We start from the raw sequence: 24,770 nt of genomic DNA, 5'->3' as shown, positions 1-24,770 counted from the left end.
TGCTTGAGATTTTGCAAAAGCTCATGCCTGGGTCTGTTTCAGGGAACACTGGTCCGGTTTCACGCCTCTAGCCCATGCAAGTTGCACATGGCACTGCAGAAGGCCAAAGCCCCTGGTTTGGGAAACATTGGCCATTCCTGGGACTAGCACGGAGGGTTCTAGAAGTTCACCTCCTCCCTCAGAGAGGGTGTTGTTTTATTAGTGACTAACTCTCTTTGGCTCGTGGGGATATTTCTGGGGCCCAGCACAGTTCTCCTGTAAATGACCTAGATTGGCCCTTAAAGCAATTTGAATAAGGCACCGGCACCAGGGAGAGCATCCACAGAGTACACTGTGAATGGTGCCCGTTGTGATACATGATGGTGACCCTGACCAAGGGCACCAGAAGAGGTAGGGCAGTCAGAGGAGGCACCTGATGAGGTGGAAGGAGGGGGAGACCGAGGGCAGGAAGGCAATTTCAGCTGGTCCCAAGCCCATTTTATTTGAGGTTCCATGGCAGCTGCTCCTTTAAGAGAGATACAAGTAACCTGAATTCTACTAATACGGTGTTAGAAACCTCACTCATATTAGAATCCTGTAATGTGTGACTCTGGCCACACTCACACTCAAGGCCAGACGACATCTGCCATAGATCCATGGAATAGTTTCCTCCACCCAAGGGAACTCTACAGTTTATGTTACAGGTACACAAATTTAAAATTCAAATCCTGGCGTTGTCACTATAGGTATCCCTTCCTTGGCCCAATAGGTATGTTCTCCATAAGTTCTGGGTGGGTCAAATTTTTTTAAGTCAAACCATGTTTCAATTTCATTAGGTGGATCTTCTATCAAAGAATTATCCCTGAATTTACCTGCTTTGTAAATCTTAATCTTCATTTGTTTGATTTCCTTAAAGGGATACAGCTGTGACCAGGATTAGAGTCATGGAAATAGAAATGTCAACAGGGAAAGTTACCCCATGCCAACCCCTTAGAATGATGTCCAGAATTCAACTAAGTCAAAGGAAAACTTTTCTGAACAAAATAGGAACTGTGTCCCCACTGAAATAATACTCTTGGGAGAGAAAGGACTTTAGGCCATACCTGTTACTGATACTATGACGTAGATAAATTAAAAGACCTTTGCTTGAAGAAACTTTGGTTGGGGGAAGGGGATAGAAAAGCCATGAGGTGTCACCCCAATAAACTTTTATTTAAAAAAGAAAAGCCATGAGGTTATAAGTTTTTTGGGGTACAGAGAGATAGCACAGAATAAAAAGAAGGGAAAACTGACAGAAATGAGAAGACTAGGTCACCAAAGGCAATTAGTCAACCCACCAATTTGACCTGGGGTTCAGACCTGACTTGAGTCTTCCATTTCCATTCTGTGAAATGGGAGTGGAGGTGTAGGAAGAGGAAGAATTTGTCTAGACTGGGTTACTGTCAAGACCAACCTAATCAAAAGCACTATAAAGCACAGGAGGACTGGAGAAGAAATCCTGAAGATTTAACAACAGCACAGGAGATTCAGACAAGATGCTCTCTAAACTCCGTAAAATTTTTCACATGGTAAGATTCTGTACCAAGTTCACTATAACTCTTGATCCTTAAACAAGGTATAAAATATGGTGGGCTGGGAGCCAAGAGAAGGTGTTATGACCAAACTTGGAGGGAAGTGTTTTCTATCATTCCCAAGCGTAGAGACCTGGTTTTAATGGGGGTGGCCTTGGCATTTCTACAACGTATACAATAACTAAGGAATATTCACTTTGCATTTGTGGGTCCGTTTCTCATGAAGCCAAGTTGGGTCCATAGTAATCCTCCTAGACTTGTTCGCCTTAGCATGTCTACATTTCTGAGTCATTTGGTGCACTAAGGCATTCTGAGTCCCACTGTGATGTAATTAAGGGTAATGTTTGTAGCAAGGAGTAGCAAGACTTGTAAATGCCTCCCATGGGTGATTAAATGCTGAGGGGAAGTTGAATAATTACTGAATTCATTTGGTGTAAGTTTATTCCAATGCCACGAGCATTTTTTTTTCCATTTATAAGATAGGAATCTTTTGTTTCTAAAAAGATACAAACACAACATTCATAAGCAAGCATTTTCATGGCTTCATCTCCCTCTAGGGAATGGAGAACTGAAACGACTGCATCCTAGGAATGCTTATTTATCCAGGAGGGGGATGTGGGCTGAGTTTGTATTTAAGGAATGAGGATAGGAAATGAAGAGCTGCTTCCGAAAGGATTAAATGGGGGAAGGATGTTTGTACTTCAACACTGAAAGGAAGAGGTCCATTTCTAATTGTGTGGACGGTTGTTGTATTTCTCACTGTCATTTTTGACCTCAATGAACCACTCACTCTGTCTGGGCCTCAATTCTGTGTATCTGGAAATGTGGGGGTGGGTGTGTTTGGATTAGGTGGGTTCTGAAATTCTTTGCATTTCAATCCCACATACACATCAATCATAACAGAAAGTGTGGGTGAGGATCTGGGGGAATCAAAACTTTCTTACACTGCTGGCATGATTGCAAACTGGTACAATTTGGGGAAAAAGTGGCAGTATGAATAAAACTTAAAATGTATATTACTTGTTATCCAGTAATTTCACTTTGGGGCATATTTCTTCAGAAAACTTTCATACATGTGCACAGAGAAACAAAGACAAAAATTCTCACTGCACAGTATTTGTAAGATCCCCAAACCGGAAAAAAAACACACATAATATCTACCAATAGAAAATGGATAAAAATATGGACTCTTCACACAAAGGAATACTATACAACATTTAAAAAGAATGACAAAGCGCTATATAAATCATATTAATATTTCTAAAATATAAGCTGTTAAGGAATTCTATTGGTTAAATTTGTGAAAATCTGTAAAAAGGATAATGACAGGAACTGAGTATAATACATTGAATTGATAAGATTCATGAGTCCACAGTAATACACAAAAAAGAAAAAATCATACTGTTGGATAAAAAGTACAGTATAATAGAGTGCATAGCCATTTATGTACATTTAAAATGAATGTAAAATAATACCATTTGATGTTCACAAATACATATACTGGGGGTGCCAAAATAAAGTACACATTTTAAGAGATGTTATCTACGTATTCCTTTTTGAAGTTGAATTGAATTACCGTAGCAATGTGTAGTATGACGTTCACTCAAAAGATGGCATTAATCAAACGAATGCTAGTGTCATTCATTGTATTACAATTTTAATACAGTTTTTTCCTTTCTTAAAATGTGTATACATTTTTTTGGCACCCTCTGTATACATATACATACATGTATGAAACCAAAGAAAATGAAAGAAAGGACACACTTATGTCCATCAGTGATGTTTGGGAAGCAAGATAGAAGTCTGTGGAGAAAAAGGAGACTTCAACTTAATCAGTGTGATTTTACACACACACACACACACACACACACACACACACACACACACATACACACACATACACACACATCATTTCTAGATGGTGGAAAAAAGGTGCTTGTGATAGCATTCTTCTCTGCATTAAAAAAACAAAAAACCTTCTCAAAATAAAAACCAAACTACAAGAGCAGCAATGCCTTTGACAACTGTATGTTGACAATTTCCCTCTCTGCTCCCACGTGAAGGGTCTCCAAGAAACAGAGGCAGCCTAACCTTTAGGCCTTTGCTCTCTAACTCCATGCTGTCCAATATGGCAGCCACCAGTCACTTACAGCTACTTGAATGTAAATGCAAATTAATTAAAGTTAAATAAAATTAAAATTTCACTTCTTCCAGTGCCCTACCCACATTTCAAATGCTGAATAGCCACATGTATTGGGCAGCACACATATAAAACGTTTCTATCATTGCTGTAAATTTTTTTGGACAGAGTTGGTCTTGCGCTAAAAACCTGTCTTCTATACACCGAGAACATTTTGGTCATATTGCTCTTTTCCTAATACATCCTTCAGCACACAGGAAAACGAAGGTAATGACAAGGAGGGTTTTTTTCATTTTTGGAAGGAATATGTCCACTATAATCCAATTATAACTGAAGTAACACTTTCTTGTTAAAGAAAATTAGATGAACCATTTTTAGAAAGTGATCTAGCGATTATCTATAGTTATGTACATATATTTCATTTTCTCTAAAACTTAAGAAGTAGGAAGGTAAGAAGTTGAAGGATGATGAAAGCATTATCCAAACAAAACTCTAAATATGGGTTCAATGGTTTTCCAGGAGCCTTTGCTTCTTACCTGTACACAGTATGAGGGACATACACTTCTCGGATTGGAAATTCCAAAACCTCTTTGTGTGGACGTGTCCGGTTTTCAGGAAAGGGTCTCACTGGCAGCAGTTCAGGAGTCAGACAACAACTGATTACCTCTGGAGCTACAGAAATCTCCAGTCTGAGCAAGCCTAAAGAGAGAAATATGACTATTTTAGTAGAGGCATTCTCCTGGTCCCAGGGAATCAAGAAAGATTGTTGTAGCATATTTCTTTTATGAAAATAAGAAGAAGTGGGAATGTAAGAGTTTTGAAATTCCCAGCTAATTGCTTATAGCTGGAGAAAAAGCATGTCATGACAACTTTTGAGATTTAGTTTCTAGAAATGAAAAAGCAAGAAATTGTACAATGAGTAGAAATGGATTAATGGATCTTTAAAGCCCCTTCCAGAACTGCCACAGTATGACAAAGTAGTTCAGTAGCTATTTGTGGTTTTCGAACTGGGTTCCCCGGTATCCCAGGGTCCTGCAGAAGTGCCTCAGTGACTGTTAAGCTGAGGATAAGGAAGGTGCCCTCCTCACCTTCTGCCAAAGTATCTCACTTTCAGTTTTGTTTTCATCCTAAGATTTCTGTATAATATTTTATATGATAAAAAAGGCTCTGTTCAAACAATTATCTGATTATCTGAGAAACCAGATCTAAAGCATGTTTATTTACAGAATCAATCCTTCAACAGAATAGAAAATATTAATAATTTTCCAGAAAAAGCAGTCCAGTTCAGACTCAACTCCTAATGCAAAATTCCACATTTTACTTGGTAAACATGATTTTGTGAATTTTAGCATTTGACAAATAATGTGTCTAATCATAAATGACCTTGGCACAGCTTAAGAGGATAATGACAAGCCATCTGTACCTGGAATTGACTTGACTCTTCTCTGTAAGGATGAAGATCTTTTGTAGTCAGCTAAAAACTTGAATAAGTCTTCATCACTGAGGCGATCTCCCTCCTGCCAAGAGAGAAGCCAGGGTTAGTGGAGAAGCACCTCCTGGGGTAGGGACCAATGATTTCTGGAAAGACTTCTATCTTTACATTTTATTTTAATATGCCTTTTATCAAAATTAGGATGACAGGCAATGCTGAAGTCATTTAGTTCAACTTCCTGTCAAATATTCCTTTTTCACCACTCCTGGACTTACTGCCACTCAGCCTCTCATCAATCCTTCTGGGGATGGGGCTTCCACTGCATTCTAAGGAAGCCAGTTTGATCATTAATAATCTAGGCTAAACACTTCTTCCCCTATAACTTAAGCCCATTGATGCTTCTTTTGCTTCCTGGATTAATACAGAATAAGTTTACTTCCTTCTTCAAAGATTTGAAGATGGAAAAAGCATCTTCCCATCTTTTTCCTAGCCTCATTTTCTTCACATTTGTCTTGACTAAGAAGGCTAAGCATAAATACTACCCTCTATGTGCCTACATGGGACAGGGCTCTGCCAAGAGATCCATGGGCAAGAGCTCTAATAGCCTGGTAAGGCAGGTACGTAAGTGTATTCTCAAGTACAGATAAGGAAACTCAGACTTAGTTAAGTACTTTGTCCCCCAAGGTAATACAATTGGAAGGGGTGTGTCTGGAATAGCAACCCTTTCAGGCCCATGCTATTTCTATTATGTGGCATATGCACAGAACCCTCAGCATCCCTTCTGCATTTCGGTTTGTTAATGCAACCCCTTGAAGACTGTTCCAACTATGGAAAATGGTCTAAACATAGTCAAACAAGTCTACTTCTAGTTTGTGTTTTCTTTGGTAGAAAAATGCACGTAGCATAAAGTTTGCCATCTTAACCATTTGTGAGTGTACAGCTCAGGAGTGTTACGTGCATTTACATTGTGGGGCAACCAATCTCCAAGCTCTTTCATGGCAACACGGAAACTCTGGACCCTTTAAACAACAACTTCCTATTCCCCCCTTCCTCCAGCCGTTGGCAATCATCATTCTACTTTCTTTTCTATGAATTTGATTACTCTAGGAAATTCTTTGTTTTTTAAAGCCTCGGTGTGGAACTAACAAAGAGCATCATTTGCAGTGGTCACATTCCACGAGCAAGTAGGCAGCCCTGAATAGCGGTAAGGACAACAGCCAGGTCAGGAAACCCTGAAACCAAGGGGGAAACAATGTTTCAGACTGTTTTCATAGCTTAATAAATGAATTGACCGTGAGAGTTCAAATAGGATAGTTGTGATTAATTGGAGTGAATTCTTCTCCCAATTAAAAGAGCTAACACTCACTGAGCACTTGCTACATCCCAGGCACTCTGAGAAGAGCTTTACATGCCTCATGTCATTTAATCCTCCTAAAAGGCAAATGAAGCAAGTACCATCATCCCTGTTTTGTAGATACTGAAACTGAGGCTTGGTGAGGTTATCTCACTGTTCTCTTAATCACTACATATACTCCCCCTTTAGGCTCCAACACCCATCATTGTGGGGACAAATCTAGACACACTGTAACACGGAGAGATACCTGCTTGAAAAAGCTGTTAATGGTCATAGTGGTGGTCTTCAAGTTGGATCCAACCCCATTTTCCTCCAAGGACAGGGCTCTTTCAGAAAGCCTTCTCGATTGGGACAAAGTTCTCCGCTCACCCACAGAGCTTCTCCCTTTAAGGAAAACAACGGTCATTCTAAAGTATGTCCTTCTGTTATTAACAGGTTATTAACTTTACCATATATAAGATACGTTTAAAGTCACTGAACAAGAACAGTGAACATGGCCATTCTTGTTTTGAATGAAAATTTCCCTCCACTGACCCCTACCTTTCTTAGACCCCCTGTTGGAGCCTCTAACCTCCTCTGATCAAAGCGGAAAGGCCAGAGCAATGACAGTCCTCTCCCACATGGAGGGTAGACGAGACGCCACCCAGCAGGAGTCCAGAACTGCAGCCGGAACAGGGTCTTCAGATAAGCTTTATTTAATCAACAGTGTTTGCTTTTGTTTTATTTTACATTTGCATTCCATTGGGAGAGGCCTGGACTCAAATGCCCTTGAAGGCACTTGGGACTGTGACCCAAACATGCGAGGGTCAGCCTGAGTACATTCTGAAGCCCAGCTATCTTCTGCTCCTGCTGTGTGCACCACGCAGCAGAACTGGCTGACCTGTGTAATGGGGATTAGAACCCTGAGTAACACCCAAACCCTGATACTCCACTTAGTTGTTTTTCTTTTTTCTTTTTTTTTTAACCCCCTTTTAAGATTTTGGTGAGGATCTTGTTTCTTTCATACTGTAAAACTCAGGGGCTCTATTGTGAATAAATTGCTTAGAACTCTTAATATTGCCAACCAGTCTCTGAATATTCTCTTACCCTTAATTCTTGCCATACGGCCTCAATATTAATTGTAAGCGGGCATTTTCCCGCCAAATCGCGTCGTAACGCGGGGCTTTTTTGACATTTTCTCGCCAAAATTAGACTTTCCATAAAATATTCATATCTTTCGATCTATTTGATATTTTTCTATGAAACTTTCAGTGTTTTAGTTTAAAAAGAGGTCTCTATTTATTTACTTTGCAAAATTTTTGCCGGTTCCAACCAGAGGCGATATGACGAGTTTACTCGTTTCCCACAAAAAATGTGTTAATACCCTGCATCTTCTGGTTGCTTCTTAAGAACAGTCTCTCTGTAGTCATCAGGTTCATTTATCCTAGACCTGGACATTACTGAAGCCCCAGCAAGCCCTATGTCTGAATTTATGGTATCATCTAATTTATGGTGTCCTCTAAACTCTATGCATAACTCTTTTAAATAGGCTATCTGAGTCCACTTTTAAAAACAACAACAACAACACTGTGGTATGAAGGTCAGGATGCACTAAAATGAGGTTTGTTATTGATAAATCAGAAATAACCCAGGGGTTCTGGCCAGCCAAAACCCCAGAATAGCAGCAACAATAACAAAATACCCTTTCCTCCACTCCTTGCTAAAGGCAACATTTCATAAGTGGCAGAGCTAAGGAATGCACGAGAAATGTCACGAGAAATGTAACTGTAGACTTAAATATTTGCTGGATACAAAAACATTTAGGAAAATAGGAACTCTGCCACAGGTGGGATGGGTCTACTTGAAAACTTGATAACCCTCTTGAACAGTTTCATACCAAACCTGTTTTAAAAAAATAATGATTCAAATCAAGGGTGGGGTGATGAAAAAAAGAAATATGCTAAATAAATTGTAACTAAATATTCTTTTGGCATCCACTTTTTCATTGCACTTGGCAAAATAAACTTTAAGGGGCTGGTAATTCTGCTGAGAAACCTGAGTTTTGCTGTTTGAAACCCCCATGACAGTGGCTCTTCTTATATTTAGAAGCCAACCATGGTGTCTTTGTTTAACACACTATATAAATGGTTGTTATATTTTCTTGCTATTTTCAAGAATCTTACTTTTAAAAGGAGATGACTACTGAAAATTAACTTTTTAAAGTGTCAAACTGCCCTGAAAATTCCAACCAAAAATCTTACTAGAAGAGAATACTTAAACTCCACAAACATTCATGATAATTTTGGGGGATCACTGTCCAATCATGCATTTGTAATTCAGCCATAACAGTGTTTCATCCTATTTATCTCCTTCTTCCTTCTCATTCCCCACAGCTTACTGTATCCCCAATCCCCCACTAACAAACAGTTGACCTCAGAGTTGGTACAGTGGGGAGCCCACCCCTTCCCGCTGCAGCTGAAAAGCTTACCAACCATGGAATCCACATCGGTTACCTCCCTGTCCAGGGTGGAGACACTGAAGAAGCTTGCTAAGCTTATGGGAGCCCAGGCAAAGGGCATCCGGTATTTCCCCAAACGTTGGCAGAAGGATTCAGCTTGAAGTTTTAGTTTTTCAATCTTTTCTTTACTCTAGAGGAAAACAGAAAGAGACAAGCAGAAACAAATATGGCACCAGTACCAAGTCAACTGCCCTGCCATGGATATGACAGGCATCTCCCCAATCCCTACCCTACTGATTAAAAAGAGTGATGACTCGGCAGAAAACTGACACAACTTGTGACAGAAGTCTAACTGATGAGGGACTTCTCATCAGATTAGGAAAGGAGTTTAGAGAAAGGCTACATTTAACTATTAAATATACCTTAAGCTTAAAAAAAAAAAAAAAAGCCCAAGGTTTATTACACCAGCTAATCAACAAGTGCCTCTTTTAGGGGCTGGTTACATGACTTGAATTCACGTGAGAGAATCTTGGGATAAAAAGTTTTGGATATCATCTACCCTGCTCTCAAGAGAGCCTGTTTTTCAAAGTTCCCTTGGAAGTCCAGAAAAATCTATAAAAGTTCCTAACAACTTCCTCATTAGGTTGACAACACTTCCAGGGTGTTCTTTGTAAGTTCAGAGCAAAAGGTAGATTTAAAAAAATGTCTTGGGTTCAATAATATTTGACATGTATAAGTCTGCAGTATGATGCTGGTTAGGCAAGTCTTATTCCAAAAGGGCCATGCTTTAAAAATCTTATCAGGTGCTGAGAAAAGATGTCCCTTTTCATAAGCTCAGTACCGATGTTGTACTAATCAATTTATGACATATAGTAGTCTCAGCCCATTTCCAAATATCCATACCAGAAAGGATGGTGGCCCACGCTGCTGAGAAAAGCCAGAAGAACTCTGTTTAGTTTCATGGGGTCTCTGTGGCCCTGCCAACCAGCTGGGTCACAGCCTTAGAACCAAGGCAACAGGACATGGCCTTGTCCTAGTCAAGTCTGACAATCAAACATTGGTGAGTATATCATCATTTGTTGAGTTTAATCATTTATTTCACTAAAATGTTATAATCAATGACCAGTTTCTCTTCCTTATTTGCTTTAAATACAACTTATTAGTGTCTCATATGGGGACATATTATGGACTAAACTCCATTAACTATATTGTGGGACACTCATGGAAAATATCTGCTTATTCTAAGATGTCACTATTTAGCAATATGCAAAATATCATACCTTTCCACCATCACTTTCTTTGATAACCATATAGGGTTCTGCACAGTCTCCAATCTCTCCCTGCTGAAGGACTTTTTCAATCTACCAACAAAAATAATATTAAAACAATGTACATGAATTACTCCCATATAACAGAATCTATTCAAACATTAAAATGTTGTTTTGTGACAATACTTGATGTCATAGGAAGATGTCCATAATATATGTTTTTTGATTTAAAAAATTCCTAGGAGAGTATTATACAGTTTTATAAAAAAATCATAAAGGCATATTAAAAGGATGATAATAGATGAACAACACATGTTAATAGCAGTTATCTTTGCATGCTGGGATTATGTGGTATGTTTATTCTTCCCATTGCTTATGAGTATTTTCTATTTTTAAACAACAAACATGCATTATGCCTACAATAAAAAATGCAATAAAAGTTATTTTATAAAACAAAACCCATGAGACATATGTAGGAAGTAAAAAGCTCATTTTCTTTATTATTGCTTAAAATGTAAAAAAGAGATATGACCTCTGTAAAAGTCAGGTTTGGGGACTCAAACCCTCCACAAAATGAATAAATGAACAGAATAAAGTATCTATAATTCTCTCCCTTGTATTTCCTATTAGGGCTGCTTCTCTGGATTTCACAGACTTGGAAAGAAGCCAAAAGCAGTGGGCTGGTGCAGCGTTCACGTGGCTGACTGGCTGGTAATAGGAATGAATGCTACAGTTGTCAAATATCTCCTTTGATTTTGCTTCAGGTAAAGGATCTGGCTGACAACAAATTTGGGCATCATGTTTAAGACAAAGAAAAGGAGAAATCTGAATTTCCTAACCCTGTGCTCCAAGAACATTTAAATTAACTTAGATGTTGAGGAAAAAAACAAGTGGATTTAGTCCCATATTAGTCTGTGTCATTAGTTGAGAGAATTATTGAAGAAGAAATTTGGGTCAACATATTCCAATAGGCACACATTTTTAATTGGCATTATCAGTTAGGCACAGATTATTCAAACTAGAAATTACCCTAGTGATGGCGGGTGTTTAATGGAGTTTGAAAGGAAGTGGCAGGGGTCTGCTCAATGGACCTCTGTCTCAGGGAGATTGCAAGCAGAAAATCTCTACTTTCATAAAGGAAGTTTAAACCCCTTCCCGTTGCTAGAGCATGAAGACAAGTCTGATCCCTCTGAAAAACGCCCCAGGTTAAGAACACAGACACACAACACTGGAGCCAGAGACTGATAGGTATTCCTGTTAGTCAGCAATCATTCACTGATTCAATCATTCGGAAAACATTTGTTGGGTACCTTCTATGGTGGCTGCTGGGGAGATAGATGGTGAACAACAAACCTGGACCCTATTCTTCTGAAGTACATAGTCAGGAGCTTATAGAGCAAATTGGAAGGAAGCTAATTTTTTCCATAAAGTCAAAGGATAAAAATGTGGTCTTTAAAATAAACTTTGAAGAGCGATAAAGAACCTTTTAATTAGGAGCCTGAAGCAAGGAATGGGAGTTCGGCAGCTTCATGCACTAGTGCTGCATAGCATGGAGCCCGCAGGAGAGGGGTCTCCGGAAGCTGGAAGCAGGAGAATGCAGGTTGGACCAGATCAGCACATACTATGGCGTCCCTTCACTGAGTTAGCCAAGGCTAACTCCAGCTACTTTATGAGGAGCTGCAGGCTGCTATGAGAGCCCACTGTACCGTCCTTTGTGATTTATGTGTAAGAGAAATGAATGAACCCTCATAACCATGGCAGGTAAGGGAAAGGAGCACATGAGAATTACCTGGAAAATTTTAAGGTAAAATGGTGACCCTCTGCTCTCTTTAGGAGGAGCTGGTTCAATGCCTGGCATGTCTATTTTTAAAGTTTTACGTCAGATTCACTCTCATCCTTACTCTCCATCCTTCAACTGAGAAACAAAACTTTTAAGCCTGAAATAACCCCTTAAAGCAATATTATATGCAATACTCAACTAGGTAACTCTACCTAAAATACAGTTAAGGTCCTGGTGTTCAGCCTGAGAATAAAACTAAGAAAGAAGCCACTCTATTGAATGGCAACTGCCTGGATAGAGGTGCTAAATATTATAATACCATTTACTCTATGTTTAGAGGGGAAAAAGCTACAATATGGCATTACAGAAAAGAAAAACACATCAGAAGCAAACCAGGGACTGTATGAATAGATATAAATTTCTTAACTATATCCAAGACAATTAAAAAAATGTTTGTTATTAACAAATGGATGCATTTATATATTTGAAATATTTGGAATAGATTTACTAAGTAATGGTGACCTATAGATCACTGCTACTATTTAGCAGACTACTGCTACGGATTAACCAAAATAAAGTCATCCATGGAGAAGTGCAGTTTGAAGTGAAATTTGTCTCTTTAGAACTAGTGTTGACTTCTTTTGTTTTCTAGGCTAAGCGGGAATTTTGAATTTGACTACTGGGCTTCTGCAGGGGGCTTAAAGCTAATTTCACTTAAGGTAGGTAAAATGTTCAATGTTTGTTGTTAATTCCTAACCCGTCATTTTAGTGTATAGAGAAAGTCTCTGGTTTTCTTACATCAGCAGAGTAAAGCCTAGGATAGGTCCTTCTACTTATGACTGCCCCCCAGTTTTGACTCTTACCTAGACATACTTAGTCCGTGAGATGGTCATAAAAAGGAAGAGTGAAACTTGGAAAACAGAGCTGACACCTCAGATTGTCAGAGCCTACACTTGTAGACATTTAAGTATGGGTCTCTACAAAAACGTGAACACCATTAGAAAACTAGTTGAGATTTTTCTCCACAGCAGCCTCACAGAGATGGATAGTGGAGGGTGCTTTCATTGATTAGGAGGAAGGGTGCCTGTAATGTACCAGGCTTTATTTTGTAATCACAACTACCCATTGAGGGTGGTATTATTATCCCCACTTTACAGATGAGAAAACTACATCTCAGAAAGGGTAGGTACATTGGCTAAAGCCATATAACAATCAAGTCGCAAAGCCAGGATTCAAAATTGCCACTGTATGACTCCAAAACCCACAGTGATTCTAGTATTCAACAGAGAATTTGCTTGTAAAGGAAAAGAGTAAATTGAGAAAGAAACAAAGTGAATCTCACAGAAGACAAGAGAGATACGTTCTGACACCTTTCACCCAATACATGCACAGGGAATAATGCAAAAATGGGAACATCAGAATGTGCAAACCAGATTGTGTTTCCCTACCTTGACGACGAGGTAAATGTCTGAGGATGGATAGGTGACGGAGAATACCGCAGATCTTGCCTGACTCGATAAGGCAACAGAGGGTGTATGGGCACGCAGAAATCCTTTGAATTGGTCAGAGTTCAGGTCACAGTGAAAACTTTCTGAGATCTGTAAATGAGGAGCAAAATGAAAACTAAGTTAGACTTGTTCTTCTCATGGCCAAAACACGTTTTAGAAAGAGGAAAAAAAAAAAAACCCAAAAAATTTCTCCCAAGGAATAAATGTAATCATAGCCACAGTTTATGGTTAGTGGCTAATGGAAAAGCCAATACCTATTTTGTCACTATCTCTAGATATTCTGGAGTCATTTAAGATACGTTCCTTGAAACATTTAAATGTTTTTTAACTCACCAGTATTTCCTGAATACCAATGGTGTGCTAGGTACTGCACCGAAGAAGAGCCAGACATTGCCTCTGTCCTCAAGTAGTTCACGATCAAAAATGAGGGGAAAGGCAACTATGCCACTAACTACAGGAAGAGCAAAATGTAAGTGCCCACACTCATACAAAAAAGCGCTGTGGAATTTACAGACAGTGAGAGATCACACCCAGTGGGGGTGATGAGGAATGCTCTTCTTGGAGGAAGCATGTGAGATGGATGGGCCTTGGGAGAAGATTCTGCTAGGCAGAGCTGGAGGGTGACGGTGTACCAGGGACAGAGTCCAGTACAGAAATCTTTCAGAGGCTGGAAAACGAGGAGCGAGTTAACAGAGATTAGTCCAGCTTGACTCTGCATAGGTTACGGAGGGAAAGAGAGCAGATGAGAGCGATACTGAAATGTGGCAGATAGTGAAGATCCATTAAAGATTTTGAGCAAGAGCGTGGCATGATGAGTGCTCCTTGGCTCATTAGTATGGTGTTACTTATGTGCCACTGTACAGTTGGGTCTCCCTTCATCACTAACAGAGTTACAGCTGAGAGTTGGCTGCCCCGGCAAAGACTACATTTACCATCCTCCCTTGCAGTTAGGAGTGAGCACATGACTAAATTGCTTCCAGTGAATTGTGAACATAAGTGATGTATCAAATATCCAGGCCCCTCTCACCCATCTTTTCCCTTTTTTGGGAGCTGCAACGACAGTGACAAAAGTGACTTTGGGAGAGCACATACTGAAGATGGAGGAGCCACTCACTGCCAGGTTGAGTTCCTGAATGACTGAGTGGAGCAGACCACTGCTGACCCAGTACCTTCTACCCTGGATTGTTAAAAAACAAAGCCAGAAACTTCTTTAAGCCAGTGGTTCTCAAAATGTGGTCCCCTGACCAACAGCTTCAGCATCCCTTGGGAACTTTTTAGAAATGCACATTCTCAGGCCCGACCCAGACCTACTGAAACAGAAACTCGGAGGGAGGGCCTGGCATCTCTTTTAATAAGCCCTCCAGGGGTTTCTGATGCACAGTCAAGTTTAAGCACCACTGCCTTAAAACCATAGAATTTGGGGGTCTCTTTGTTTTAGCAGTTAACCTACCCTAATAATAGAAATCTTAGGGATTATTAGTATTTATTCAAGAGACACATACACATTTCCTTAAATACAGAATGGTTGTGGGTAAAGAGGGGTAGAACTGTCTTACTCTGGTTTTGCTACTTTTGTCTTCCTCTAGGAGTTACAAAATGACTAAACAGTAAAACATTCATGGAGAAGTTTTAGGTCCTTGAATTCTTTTCAATTAAAAGCACATTGCAGTTGGTGAGGTCTTCACCCTGTGGCAAATTTAGACTTTCACTGCACAAGATGCCCTTCATTCATGATAAGGCTATCTCACGATGCAAAAAGACTCCCCAAATGAGGAACTATTCCATGCATATTCAAGCTTGTTAAAAACATATTTAAATCACTTTGTTTTGCATGTAGCCCATAAGCTGCTCTATGGTTTCTCTTTTATCCCAACCTGGCCTCGAGCCATCCTCTGGCCAACCTGCAGCCGGCTTTCCCATAAGATTCTTCAAAGGACACACATGACTCACGTTCCCAGATCAATGAATTTAATTAAAAAAAAAAAAAGAAAAGAAAAATCCACCAATAAAAAAAAAAAAAAAAAACTGCAAAGGCAATAGAACTGGGTGTATCAAAGGTCATTTGCTTTCAAATCAGATGTGTTTTTGCTAAATGGCAGTGAGGTTTAAAAACATGAACCCAAAGACTCATCAATATTATGTGTGCCCTCAGGGACGGCTTATTTTATTTCTTTTGCCTTCTTACCTTTTTTCTTTCTTTAACATCATAGAGGGCAATGCTGGCAAACAGGGGCTCAATTTCAATCTCAAACCTGTCAGAGAAAAAGAGAAAAATCTGTGTAGTTTTAATTTAGATAACTTTGAATTTTCTGAACGTGCCTGAATATATAAACTGGTTAAAGATATAAGTAATTTCCAGAAACATTTTCATAACTCCATGCATATGAGATGCACCCTGGGATATTAGTGGAGAAAATGGAAAGTTTGTGGAAGATTCCTAATCACTTAAGATCATGATGGGAAGACATTCTCCCCCAAAGTGATTGTTGGTGGCACCACATGAGAAAGTGGGTGGAGTGGACCCTTGGTCTGACCCATCAGGGCACTTCTTGCCATCGTAGCTGCTGTGTTTTCAGAGGGTTGAGTCTCTGTCTTAGATAAAGGCCTTACAGTTTATATTTTACTGCTAGGATAGGAATCCCTATTATTCAATTCTAAGGGCTGGGGCTTTTCAGATAGTGAAAAGAAGAAAAGTTCAGTTGCTTTTCCTTAGATTTATAGTGGGACCATCAGAGGAAGATTGGGTGACCCTTCCTAACTGCATTGCCAGGGGAATTGCTGAATTGAGGTAGGGGGAGGGGACTGAGCAGTACCAATAAACACTGAGGTGTGTGGACCCACTGACAGCAAGGAAGATAAGCCCTTATATTGGTACTAATTGCCCATTCCCCTTGAAAAACGGTGGGTTTGAAGAAAATGATCCCCAAAACATAATCATGACACATGTTATAAGATACACACGGAACACAGATGTGCACCTTCCAAGTTTCTCAGGTTAACAACCCATGACCTTGGACACAGCCCGCTGACAGTGCTAGTAATCGGTTTCTGGATCACCATCACTGCAGACGTCACGCAAACCAGGCCACATTGTGCTTCAAGGCTGTGTGAGAGGATGGCCTTATCATTGGAAAGCTGTGCCTTAAAGGCTCACCTCTTTAGAAGAATATCTGTGCCTAGGCTCCCCAGGTATTACCTGGCATGGTTGATGTGTATTTAATCGTGTACCCCCTGATACACCAAGGTCTGTATACTCCTGTGCTTTACTGAAATACAATGTACTGAGTGGTAAGTTCTCTGTGGTTCAGAGAAATAAAAAGAGAATTAACATTTGTCCAACACTTGCCATTGGGCTGTGGCAAGTGCTTTACACGTCAGTTCCTTTAGGCTTCATAAGTGTAGTGGAACGTAGATATGATCCCCGCATTTTTTAGGTTCAGAGAGCTGACGTAATTTGCCAAAGGCCGCAAGGTTTGGAATGGGAACTCGGGGTTCTGAGCCCAGGCCTTTCAGATCACAGGACCTGAGTTCTCTCTACCAGTGTTTCTCCAAGTACAGTTCCCAGAAACGAGCATTTTGAAGCAAATAAGTAGGAGTTTGTCAAAATGCAGGTTTCTTTGTCCCACCTGAAATCTACTGAACCAGAGCCTCTTAAGGGAAACGGTGGGAGGAGGTCTCCCCAAAGTTTCATTTGAAACAAGCTCCCTGGGTAAATTTAATTCACACTAACGGTTCACGACTAAGACGACTCCTTTGAGCTGAGGTTACTTTGCACAGATAGAATTACATTTTACAGTAAAAGATTTCCCCCTTAAAATGCAAAATAGAAAAATACCCTGTCATCCTCCTCTCTTTTTTTGCTGCTATACACATTTATGGAATTGTCACCAGCCTAATTCTGTATGCTCAAGGCTTTAGATAGTTCTCAAAAGCAAAACAGAAGCAGTGACAGATCTCAACAACATTTTAAAAAGTTCCCTAGGTGATAAACTCTGTAGTAGTATAAATACAATTCTGCCTATCAATGGGGAAACATGTGTCTGTAACATTATCATTAAAATCTTACTATTCATATTTTAACATTCTAGGTGTACTTATAAAAATTAGCTTTCTTTCTTTTATCCAGGTTATTGAAAGTACTTATACCTAAGACAAGCTCTTCAGTCCATCTCTCTTGCAGGTCAGTGTTGGTATGGATACTATTCAAGACACTCAAGCAAGGCCAAGTGCACTGAGCAAACACCTCAATGGTACTTAATTTCTGCTTTGGTAGTTGGGGGGAAAATCACTAGAAACTACACTTGACAATTTTCATCAAGAGAAATCCAAGTGACTCAATTTGTCTTTTTAAATAATATACATCTCTCTTGGCAGCCATGTTTTCCCACCTGTGAGAAGAGCTGCTGACAATTTGTTGACAAGGTCAAGCCGGCTTGGTGATAACAATCAGGAGAGAGAATTCCCCCAATCCTAAACAGCATAATTCCTGCATCAAAAAGTGGCCTGATGTGCATCCTGTGGGGGTGGGTGAGCGCCCCTGACAATAGAACAGGGTGGGCTTCCTGAGTGAGGCAGAGGGGAACGGAACAGTCACTTCCACTCGGGCCCCTGATGAAGGCTAGGAAGCTAACCTCCCACTCCAGCAGGCTTTCCAGGGCTAGAGTCTGTCTTTCTGTACCTTCTCCCTCACGCAGAAACGAACAGCTTATTGGCTGCTCATCTGTGTGTGTAAGAAAAAGGGTCCTAACTGCTCCCCTGTCCTACTGCTAGTAGAATTGGCCGGGGGAAAGGGGCTCCGACATCCAAAGAGCCCCCACAACTGGGGGAGCAGTCATGCTGGCCTATGCTCTGAGGAGTAGGACTGGAGAGGCTATGCATTCCCATTCCAAGTTTATGACATGTAGGAACTTGAGACCATCTGGGCTCACAACTTCAAAAGCCCAGAGAAGTTCCCTAAGGTTGAAATAAAGCCCTTGAATCCAGTATCCAGATGCCCTAATTGCAAGCCAGGTGCTGCTTACGGAGTCCATGAACTGACTTCAAGAGATGGATGACCCTCCTAGTAGGGTGTGAAAAAACATTAGGCTTATGTACTTCTGCCTAGGTGGAGCATTCACAACTTAATTATTTTCAAAAGGGTCTGTGATTTGAAGAAGCCAAAGGATGGATTCTCTCAAGTAACAGCCTGCAAAGAGGAAAGAGACGTACACAAGCACTGCAGGGGTGTGAAAGACAATCCATTGGAATGGACAAAGAAAATAATCTATTCTCAATTGTTTCGTTCAGCGTTTACATTTTCTTATTTAGGTATGTTTTATAACATATGTAATATTTTAATATGCAAGTACAAAATTAATACACATACATAGAGGACATGTGACTTTTTTTTTTTTTTACAATAGAATAATTTAAAATATTGGAGATAATTGCTTTAAAGTAAACGTGGCAAATACTTGGCTCACAAGACGAATCCAGGTTGCAGACAAGCTTTGTTTGAATTGTGTGATATTTTAAAAGAAAATGAGAAAATTTTAAGAAAAAGAATCACGCAGAAAAGTCTGGATTTCCATCTCTCTTGGAAAAAAAAAATCAGACAATTGACAAAAATGGGCCTGTTACCTTAGATGGCAAGAGTAGGTCCTACTAGTGGGCGCCCCCTTAAGACAGTTTGCTTCAGTCCCCCCTGAGGGCGATACTCTATTGCTACAAGGTACTGGGACTGGTTTTCAGTTGCATTTTGTTTCACCAGTGGCATGCTGGTAAATGTTTAACAAACAAGTCTCTGAAAAATAAAAAAGGTTCTAACTTGTAGCATTTTCTAGTTTCTATGTTATAAATACTTCCACCATAGCCAATTTCAAATTACCTGTGTGACTTCACTAAATAAAGAGTTGGGAAGAGAAGTTCACAGTCAGTTTCATGCGTTAGTCAGAGCTGACACTAGCACACCATTGGCTTTCACTGTTCCTTTTCTTAATGTCGGCCATTTCAATTAATTACCTTTTATGCCTAACCTTACTATTTGCCTTCCCTATTACAGAAGAAAGACTGTCAAAGCTTTGGTAGGAATAGAATTCAGGTCTAGCTGATTCCAAACTCTGCTCTTTCCACTACCTCACAGCTGTCCACTGTTAGATGTGTTAGGGGATCCTCCCCCCACTCAAGCTCTGATGATAAAGACACAGACTCTATCTAAAAGGCAAGATAAACCTCAGTGCAGTGGTTAGTATGTTTGCTGATACTTACTTCAGGGTCAGCAGCTTGACCAATATTCTGTTGCCCAGATGTTCTTTAGGACATTCTGGAACCGGACGTATTTCCACAGCATCCTCCTATTATCACATGGTAAAGAAATCATTAGTGAATTTCCGTGAGGAGTTTCAGTTGGAGTTAACCCAGGGAAGGGAAGGCTGAAATCCACTGTTTAACTCAACTTGTGTTTTCTTTATTTCTAAGAGCAGAATAACACTTTGACATTTACAAGAGAGTTTGTTATCCAACCTCCAAGCTTCTAAGTCAGCATGCACAGCAAACATTTTCTCCTTTTAGAAAGCCAAGCATTTAAGACAAAGAGATGGAGGAAGGAAGGAAATGTGAACATGGATATGACTTAGTAATATCCACCAGATGGCATTGCAAAATCTTATACCTATTGTTGGCTTGTTTTTTGTTTTGTTTTGTTTTGGGCTGCTCTAAGTACACATTCAAAGTATTTCTCCTGCCATGAACTTTACTAGTGAACATGTGTGTTTCAGACTTGAGGTCTGAGAAAGAATAGTTCACTTCAGGCTTTAAAACATCAATACTGTAATACAGAGTGTCTTTCTCACTTCATTGCATTTTTAAACAGATGATACAGCTTTGGGGTTGAATTTATATGTTATATAAAGACACGTCCAGCTCAAACTTGCTAAAGTTCTAAATACAGAAAAGCTTAGTAATGACAAATTAAGAGACATACCTGTCTATTTTACCACATTGGAACAAACTTAAGACTTAAAGAGAAATATCAAATCCCTATTGTAACTTCTGGTATCCAAATCTAAACTATCACAGTATCTTAATTATATTCACGTATGCAAAGATAAACAGTGTAAGTCCCTGAAGACATTAATTCCTGCTCTTGCAGTATGCTACCCAAACACTCGTCAGTGGTCTGCAGCTCACAAGGGTCTAAGAAATAGAGTCATGACTAATTATATTTCCTGGGCTATAAAGGATGGGAGCTTCCCACCAAATATCCCAGAGCAACCATAGCATTTTTACAAGTGGCAATAAAGTCACCTTCTTGGCAAACCTGTACCCAGTATGGTAGAATAGGCAAAGTAGTAAACTTACTTCTACTCTCCTTCAAGGCCTAATCCTGGGCCTATCAGTTGGCCGTCTTGCTGAGTGGAGTCACTGACTTTGTTTTAGAGAAGGCACTGTTCTGATGCCTACACTGAACTGAACTCCCTCAGAGCAAGCTGGAACTTTCAGGATGATCAGAACAGACACATCTGAAAGGGAGGGTCTCCCTTGTTGGAAAACAACCTCTATGTAAAGATACTCATAGGTTTCTATGACTATGTTTGGTCTGGATTCAACCTTTGGAATCTTTTTTTAAAAGCTTTGCATTGGGAACTTGTAAATATATACAAGTAGAGAGAATAACACAATCAACCACTTTTTCCCCATCACCTGGCTTCAACAATTCCAACTCATGGGCAACTTGGTTTCATCTATCAATATATTCCCACTTACTATCTCCTCCCACTCAATACTGGATTACTTAGAAGTAAGGCCACAGACATCATATAATTTCATCTGCAAATATTGCAGTACAAGTCTCTAAAAGATAAGGACTTTTAAAACACATAACTGTAATACCATTATTACTCCTAAAAAATTAACAAAAATGTCTTATTGTCACTTAAATATGGAGTCAGTGCCAAATTTCCCCAACTGTCTTAATATTTTTTACAGTTAGTTTGTTAAGCCAGGATCCAGACAAGGTCTACATATTGATGTATTTCCTAAGTTTCTTCTAACTTATGTGGATTTCTTGAGCCTTTACATTTATCTGAAATAGGAACGAATTCCCAAAGAAGTAGGAGAAGAAATGTAAAGTTTTATTGGATACCTGTTTTCATTTTCCTGGGAGATGTGTGTGTGTGTGTGTGTGTGTGTGTGTGTGTGTGAAAGACAGGGAGAGAGAGAGGAAGAGAGAGAGATAAGCGATAGTGAGAGAGAAAGACAAATTGAGAGAGATGACATTCTTCAATAATTTGAGAGAGAGTTGGCCCAATGGATCCTTTGTTTTCCTTAACTGGTTTTAGTTGGGTTCTGTCACTGGCAACCAAAATGCAAACTCTTCAATGAGGTGGGGTATATAGTGGCATCTTTCTTAGGGATCAACACATAGGACAATACCTTTCATAGACTCAATGAATCAGGAAAAGAACACACCTCATCTAATTTGGTGGTCGAGTTCTACTTCTGCATTTCCAGTCATGATTTAGATGTAAGTATTCACCACTTTCTAACTTTCCTTATCAGTAAATAAAGTAATGATAATATTTCATTAATGTGTTGTCAAAGAAATCAGCATTTGTAATCATTTCATGGTAGGTCAGAAATTTACTTGTCTTCCACAGGATTTTCATTGGAGAAAGTACAAATTACAAGTAGAAATGTAATTTCTGTGTGTCCTACTTTAACACAGTAAATGGCTAGTATTGGGCCCTTGAGCATTTTAGACACACCAGTGTACCAATAACTGGTACACTAATTACAAAGCTTCCTCTCCACATAGTAAAGCAGGTCCCGTTAGGACCTCCGCTAGATTATAACTTTCACCTCCATTGAGTTTCTGCATTGTTCAAAGACTACAAAATAAAGTTCCTTCAAAACCATCTATGATTCATTCTTTTAATCAATTCAGACTGGATATCCTCCATTTAATCCCTTGAGGGAGCTTTGATGAGTTGATGTCTCACTGGAAGTATTCTCCTCAGCCTTTAATTGTTTTCTCTCTTGTGCCCACTTTGGGTTTTCCTATTACATATTAGCACTTCCATCACGGAATTGGGAGGAAGAGGAATGCAAGTGAAGGTCAAGTCAGGCTTAATATCTCTTGACAAATTTGGTAAGAAAGTTTAAAAGTTACAGATGGAAACTGAGAAGTTATGAGATAAGAGGTGATTGCTGATATCATTTTTGGACTTCAATTATGTGTCAATATACCAGGCAGTCACCTATAGAAGGTTAGGATCTCTATCCTATAATTTAATTTACCTGTTGAGTCTTGAACAAGTTATTTAACCTCTCTGATTCTTACTTTACAATCTGAAGAGTGGAGATAACACTGTCCACATTATTCATATTTATTTTTAATCTGCCTCATTTAGGAAAGAATTTGAGGCCACTGATAAGACTGCAAATAAGTAGATGAAAAACCCAAGGTGGTTGGAAAATATGGATAAGCAAAAAAGAGAGCTGAAGTAAATTCAAGACACCAATAAATTAGCCACCAGATTCAGTAGAGGTAAACAGAAATTGGACTCTAAAGAATGTAGGAGAGTCGATTACAAGATGTGCACTATCTCCAAGTACACACATTTTCTCAGTGGAAGCACAATTCTGCTTTGTCTGAAGGCTTGAGGGACAACTTCCCTTTGGATCCTCATTGAGACAAGTGCTGGATGATGCGGAGGTCAATGTCCTCAATAACATATGAACAGTGAACACACATCTCATGACGGCTGTTTCCCTTATTGTCCTTTTGTTGACCAGTGATGAGCCCATCGAAGGGCAGGTCAGAAAATGCATTTCTCAGGGGTGGAGGCTTCACAAGTTGTGAGAATCAGGCTCCCTGATGGTCTGGCTTGATCCAAAGACCAAATCTGAAGTATTTAGAAGCACAGAGGGATGGCATATCTTTTAGGTAAAATTTCCCCAAATCTTACTTCTCGCAACTGAACTTTTAATAAAATTTGGACAGAAGAGATATTGCGGTAAGCTGTACTGGCGAGACCCAGAAGGGCATGCATTCTGACATACAGAAGAGAAGACTGAGAGCCCCGTATAAAGTAGAAGGAGCTGAACAGTCTTGAATAACAGCCATCCTTCATCTCATCTGACGTGCCCTGGGGTGTGACCACAGGCAAAGCCTAAATTATCAAATCGTTCTCTGTCAGGTCTGATATATTAGATTGGTGCAACAGTAATTGCGGTTTAAAAGGTTAAAAATAACTGCAAAAACAGCAATTACTTTTGCACCAACCTAATATAAAGAAGTGGACAATCATGATCCTGACTTTCTGTGCATTGGGGGCACAGCTGTGCTATTTCAGACTGGAATGTTTTCAAAGCAGGTCTCTCAGGTTGTTCATAGAGACCATTAACAAACAAACAAACAAACAAAAACACCTTAACACAGCACTAAAGAACATCATGGTTTAAGTAATACACGTCTTGATGGATTAACTGCAAAACATACTTCTAAATAACTGTCTGGTTTGACTGACAGAGTGGAATTGCTGTTATGTAAACCCTTGAAATATGTTGAAGATTATATGAGATAATATCAGTGAAAGTGTTTTTTAAAGTGCCATGAAAATCCTACTTATTATTGGCATCTCATTTGTATAATTGATCAGTAATTGGCTCTGCTATTGCACAGGCTTGCCGTCCTGAGAAACAGAGCCCCGGAAATCATACGATTAAGCACCCGGACGTTGCCGTACAGTAATAAGGAACAATAATATTTCCCTGGGGACTCTCTCTGTTTTCACTGAACTTCTCCAGCATGGAGATGGTTGCACCCACCTCGTCCACGGATGGGTACAGAGCGAAGAGCTCGGCCTGCCGGTTGGTCCTCCGGGCCTCCTCATTCTGCTTCTCGAAGTCCTCAGCGCTCACATGTTGCAGGAGGTTTTCCAGCCGCTGGTCTGGCTGCAGGCTGCGGAGGTCGAAGTCACAGGCAGTGAGAGGGCCTTTCCCGGACACATCACACAGCACGTTCACGTGGCGGGGGCCTGCCTGTGAGAAAAGACACGTCTTTGTGAGAGAGATCATGGGTCTCAAATGAGAACTACACAATCTGAGATGGCTGCAACATGTGATTATAAAATCGGATCTGAAGGAGTTTCTGAGCAAACTGGGGCTTTGGCAAGAATTGCATCTCAGTTTCCCGGTCTGGGCATCCTAAAACTAAATGTCTCCTGTCCACCTGAAAGCAGGTTATTCGTTGGATGAAGATAAACCTGTCCTTGAAGAAAGGTTTGAAAACAGCATCACGTTCCTAGTAGTTTTTGGTGT

General features: G+C 39.8%; 1 protein-coding gene across 4 annotated transcripts in view; it reads right to left on the bottom strand.

Moving 5' to 3' along the window:
- Window positions 1-24,770, bottom strand: part of DOCK8 (dedicator of cytokinesis 8) — a 193,513-nt gene that overhangs the window by 97,927 nt on the left and 70,816 nt on the right. For all 4 annotated transcript variants that reach the window (XM_019730243.3, XM_019730266.3, XM_019730259.3 and 1 more), the window contains 9 exons: window positions 24,279-24,491; window positions 19,716-19,801; window positions 15,655-15,721; window positions 13,410-13,559; window positions 10,194-10,274; window positions 8,944-9,103; window positions 6,724-6,860; window positions 5,114-5,207; window positions 4,227-4,389 (listed from right to left, as the gene is read on the bottom strand). In XM_019730243.3, the coding sequence (XP_019585802.1) occupies window positions 4,227-4,389; window positions 5,114-5,207; window positions 6,724-6,860; window positions 8,944-9,103; window positions 10,194-10,274; window positions 13,410-13,559; window positions 15,655-15,721; window positions 19,716-19,801; window positions 24,279-24,491 (1,151 nt within the window). The remainder of the gene's footprint in view (window positions 1-4,226; window positions 4,390-5,113; window positions 5,208-6,723; window positions 6,861-8,943; window positions 9,104-10,193; window positions 10,275-13,409; window positions 13,560-15,654; window positions 15,722-19,715; window positions 19,802-24,278; window positions 24,492-24,770) is intronic.

Source organism: Rhinolophus sinicus, chromosome 16 (genome assembly GCF_057876585.1).
Source record: "Rhinolophus sinicus isolate RSI-liver-muscle chromosome 16, RSI-T2T, whole genome shotgun sequence".
NCBI classification, from domain to species: domain Eukaryota; kingdom Metazoa; phylum Chordata; class Mammalia; order Chiroptera; family Rhinolophidae; genus Rhinolophus; species Rhinolophus sinicus.
This window is presented reverse-complemented; position numbering and strand designations above follow the sequence as displayed.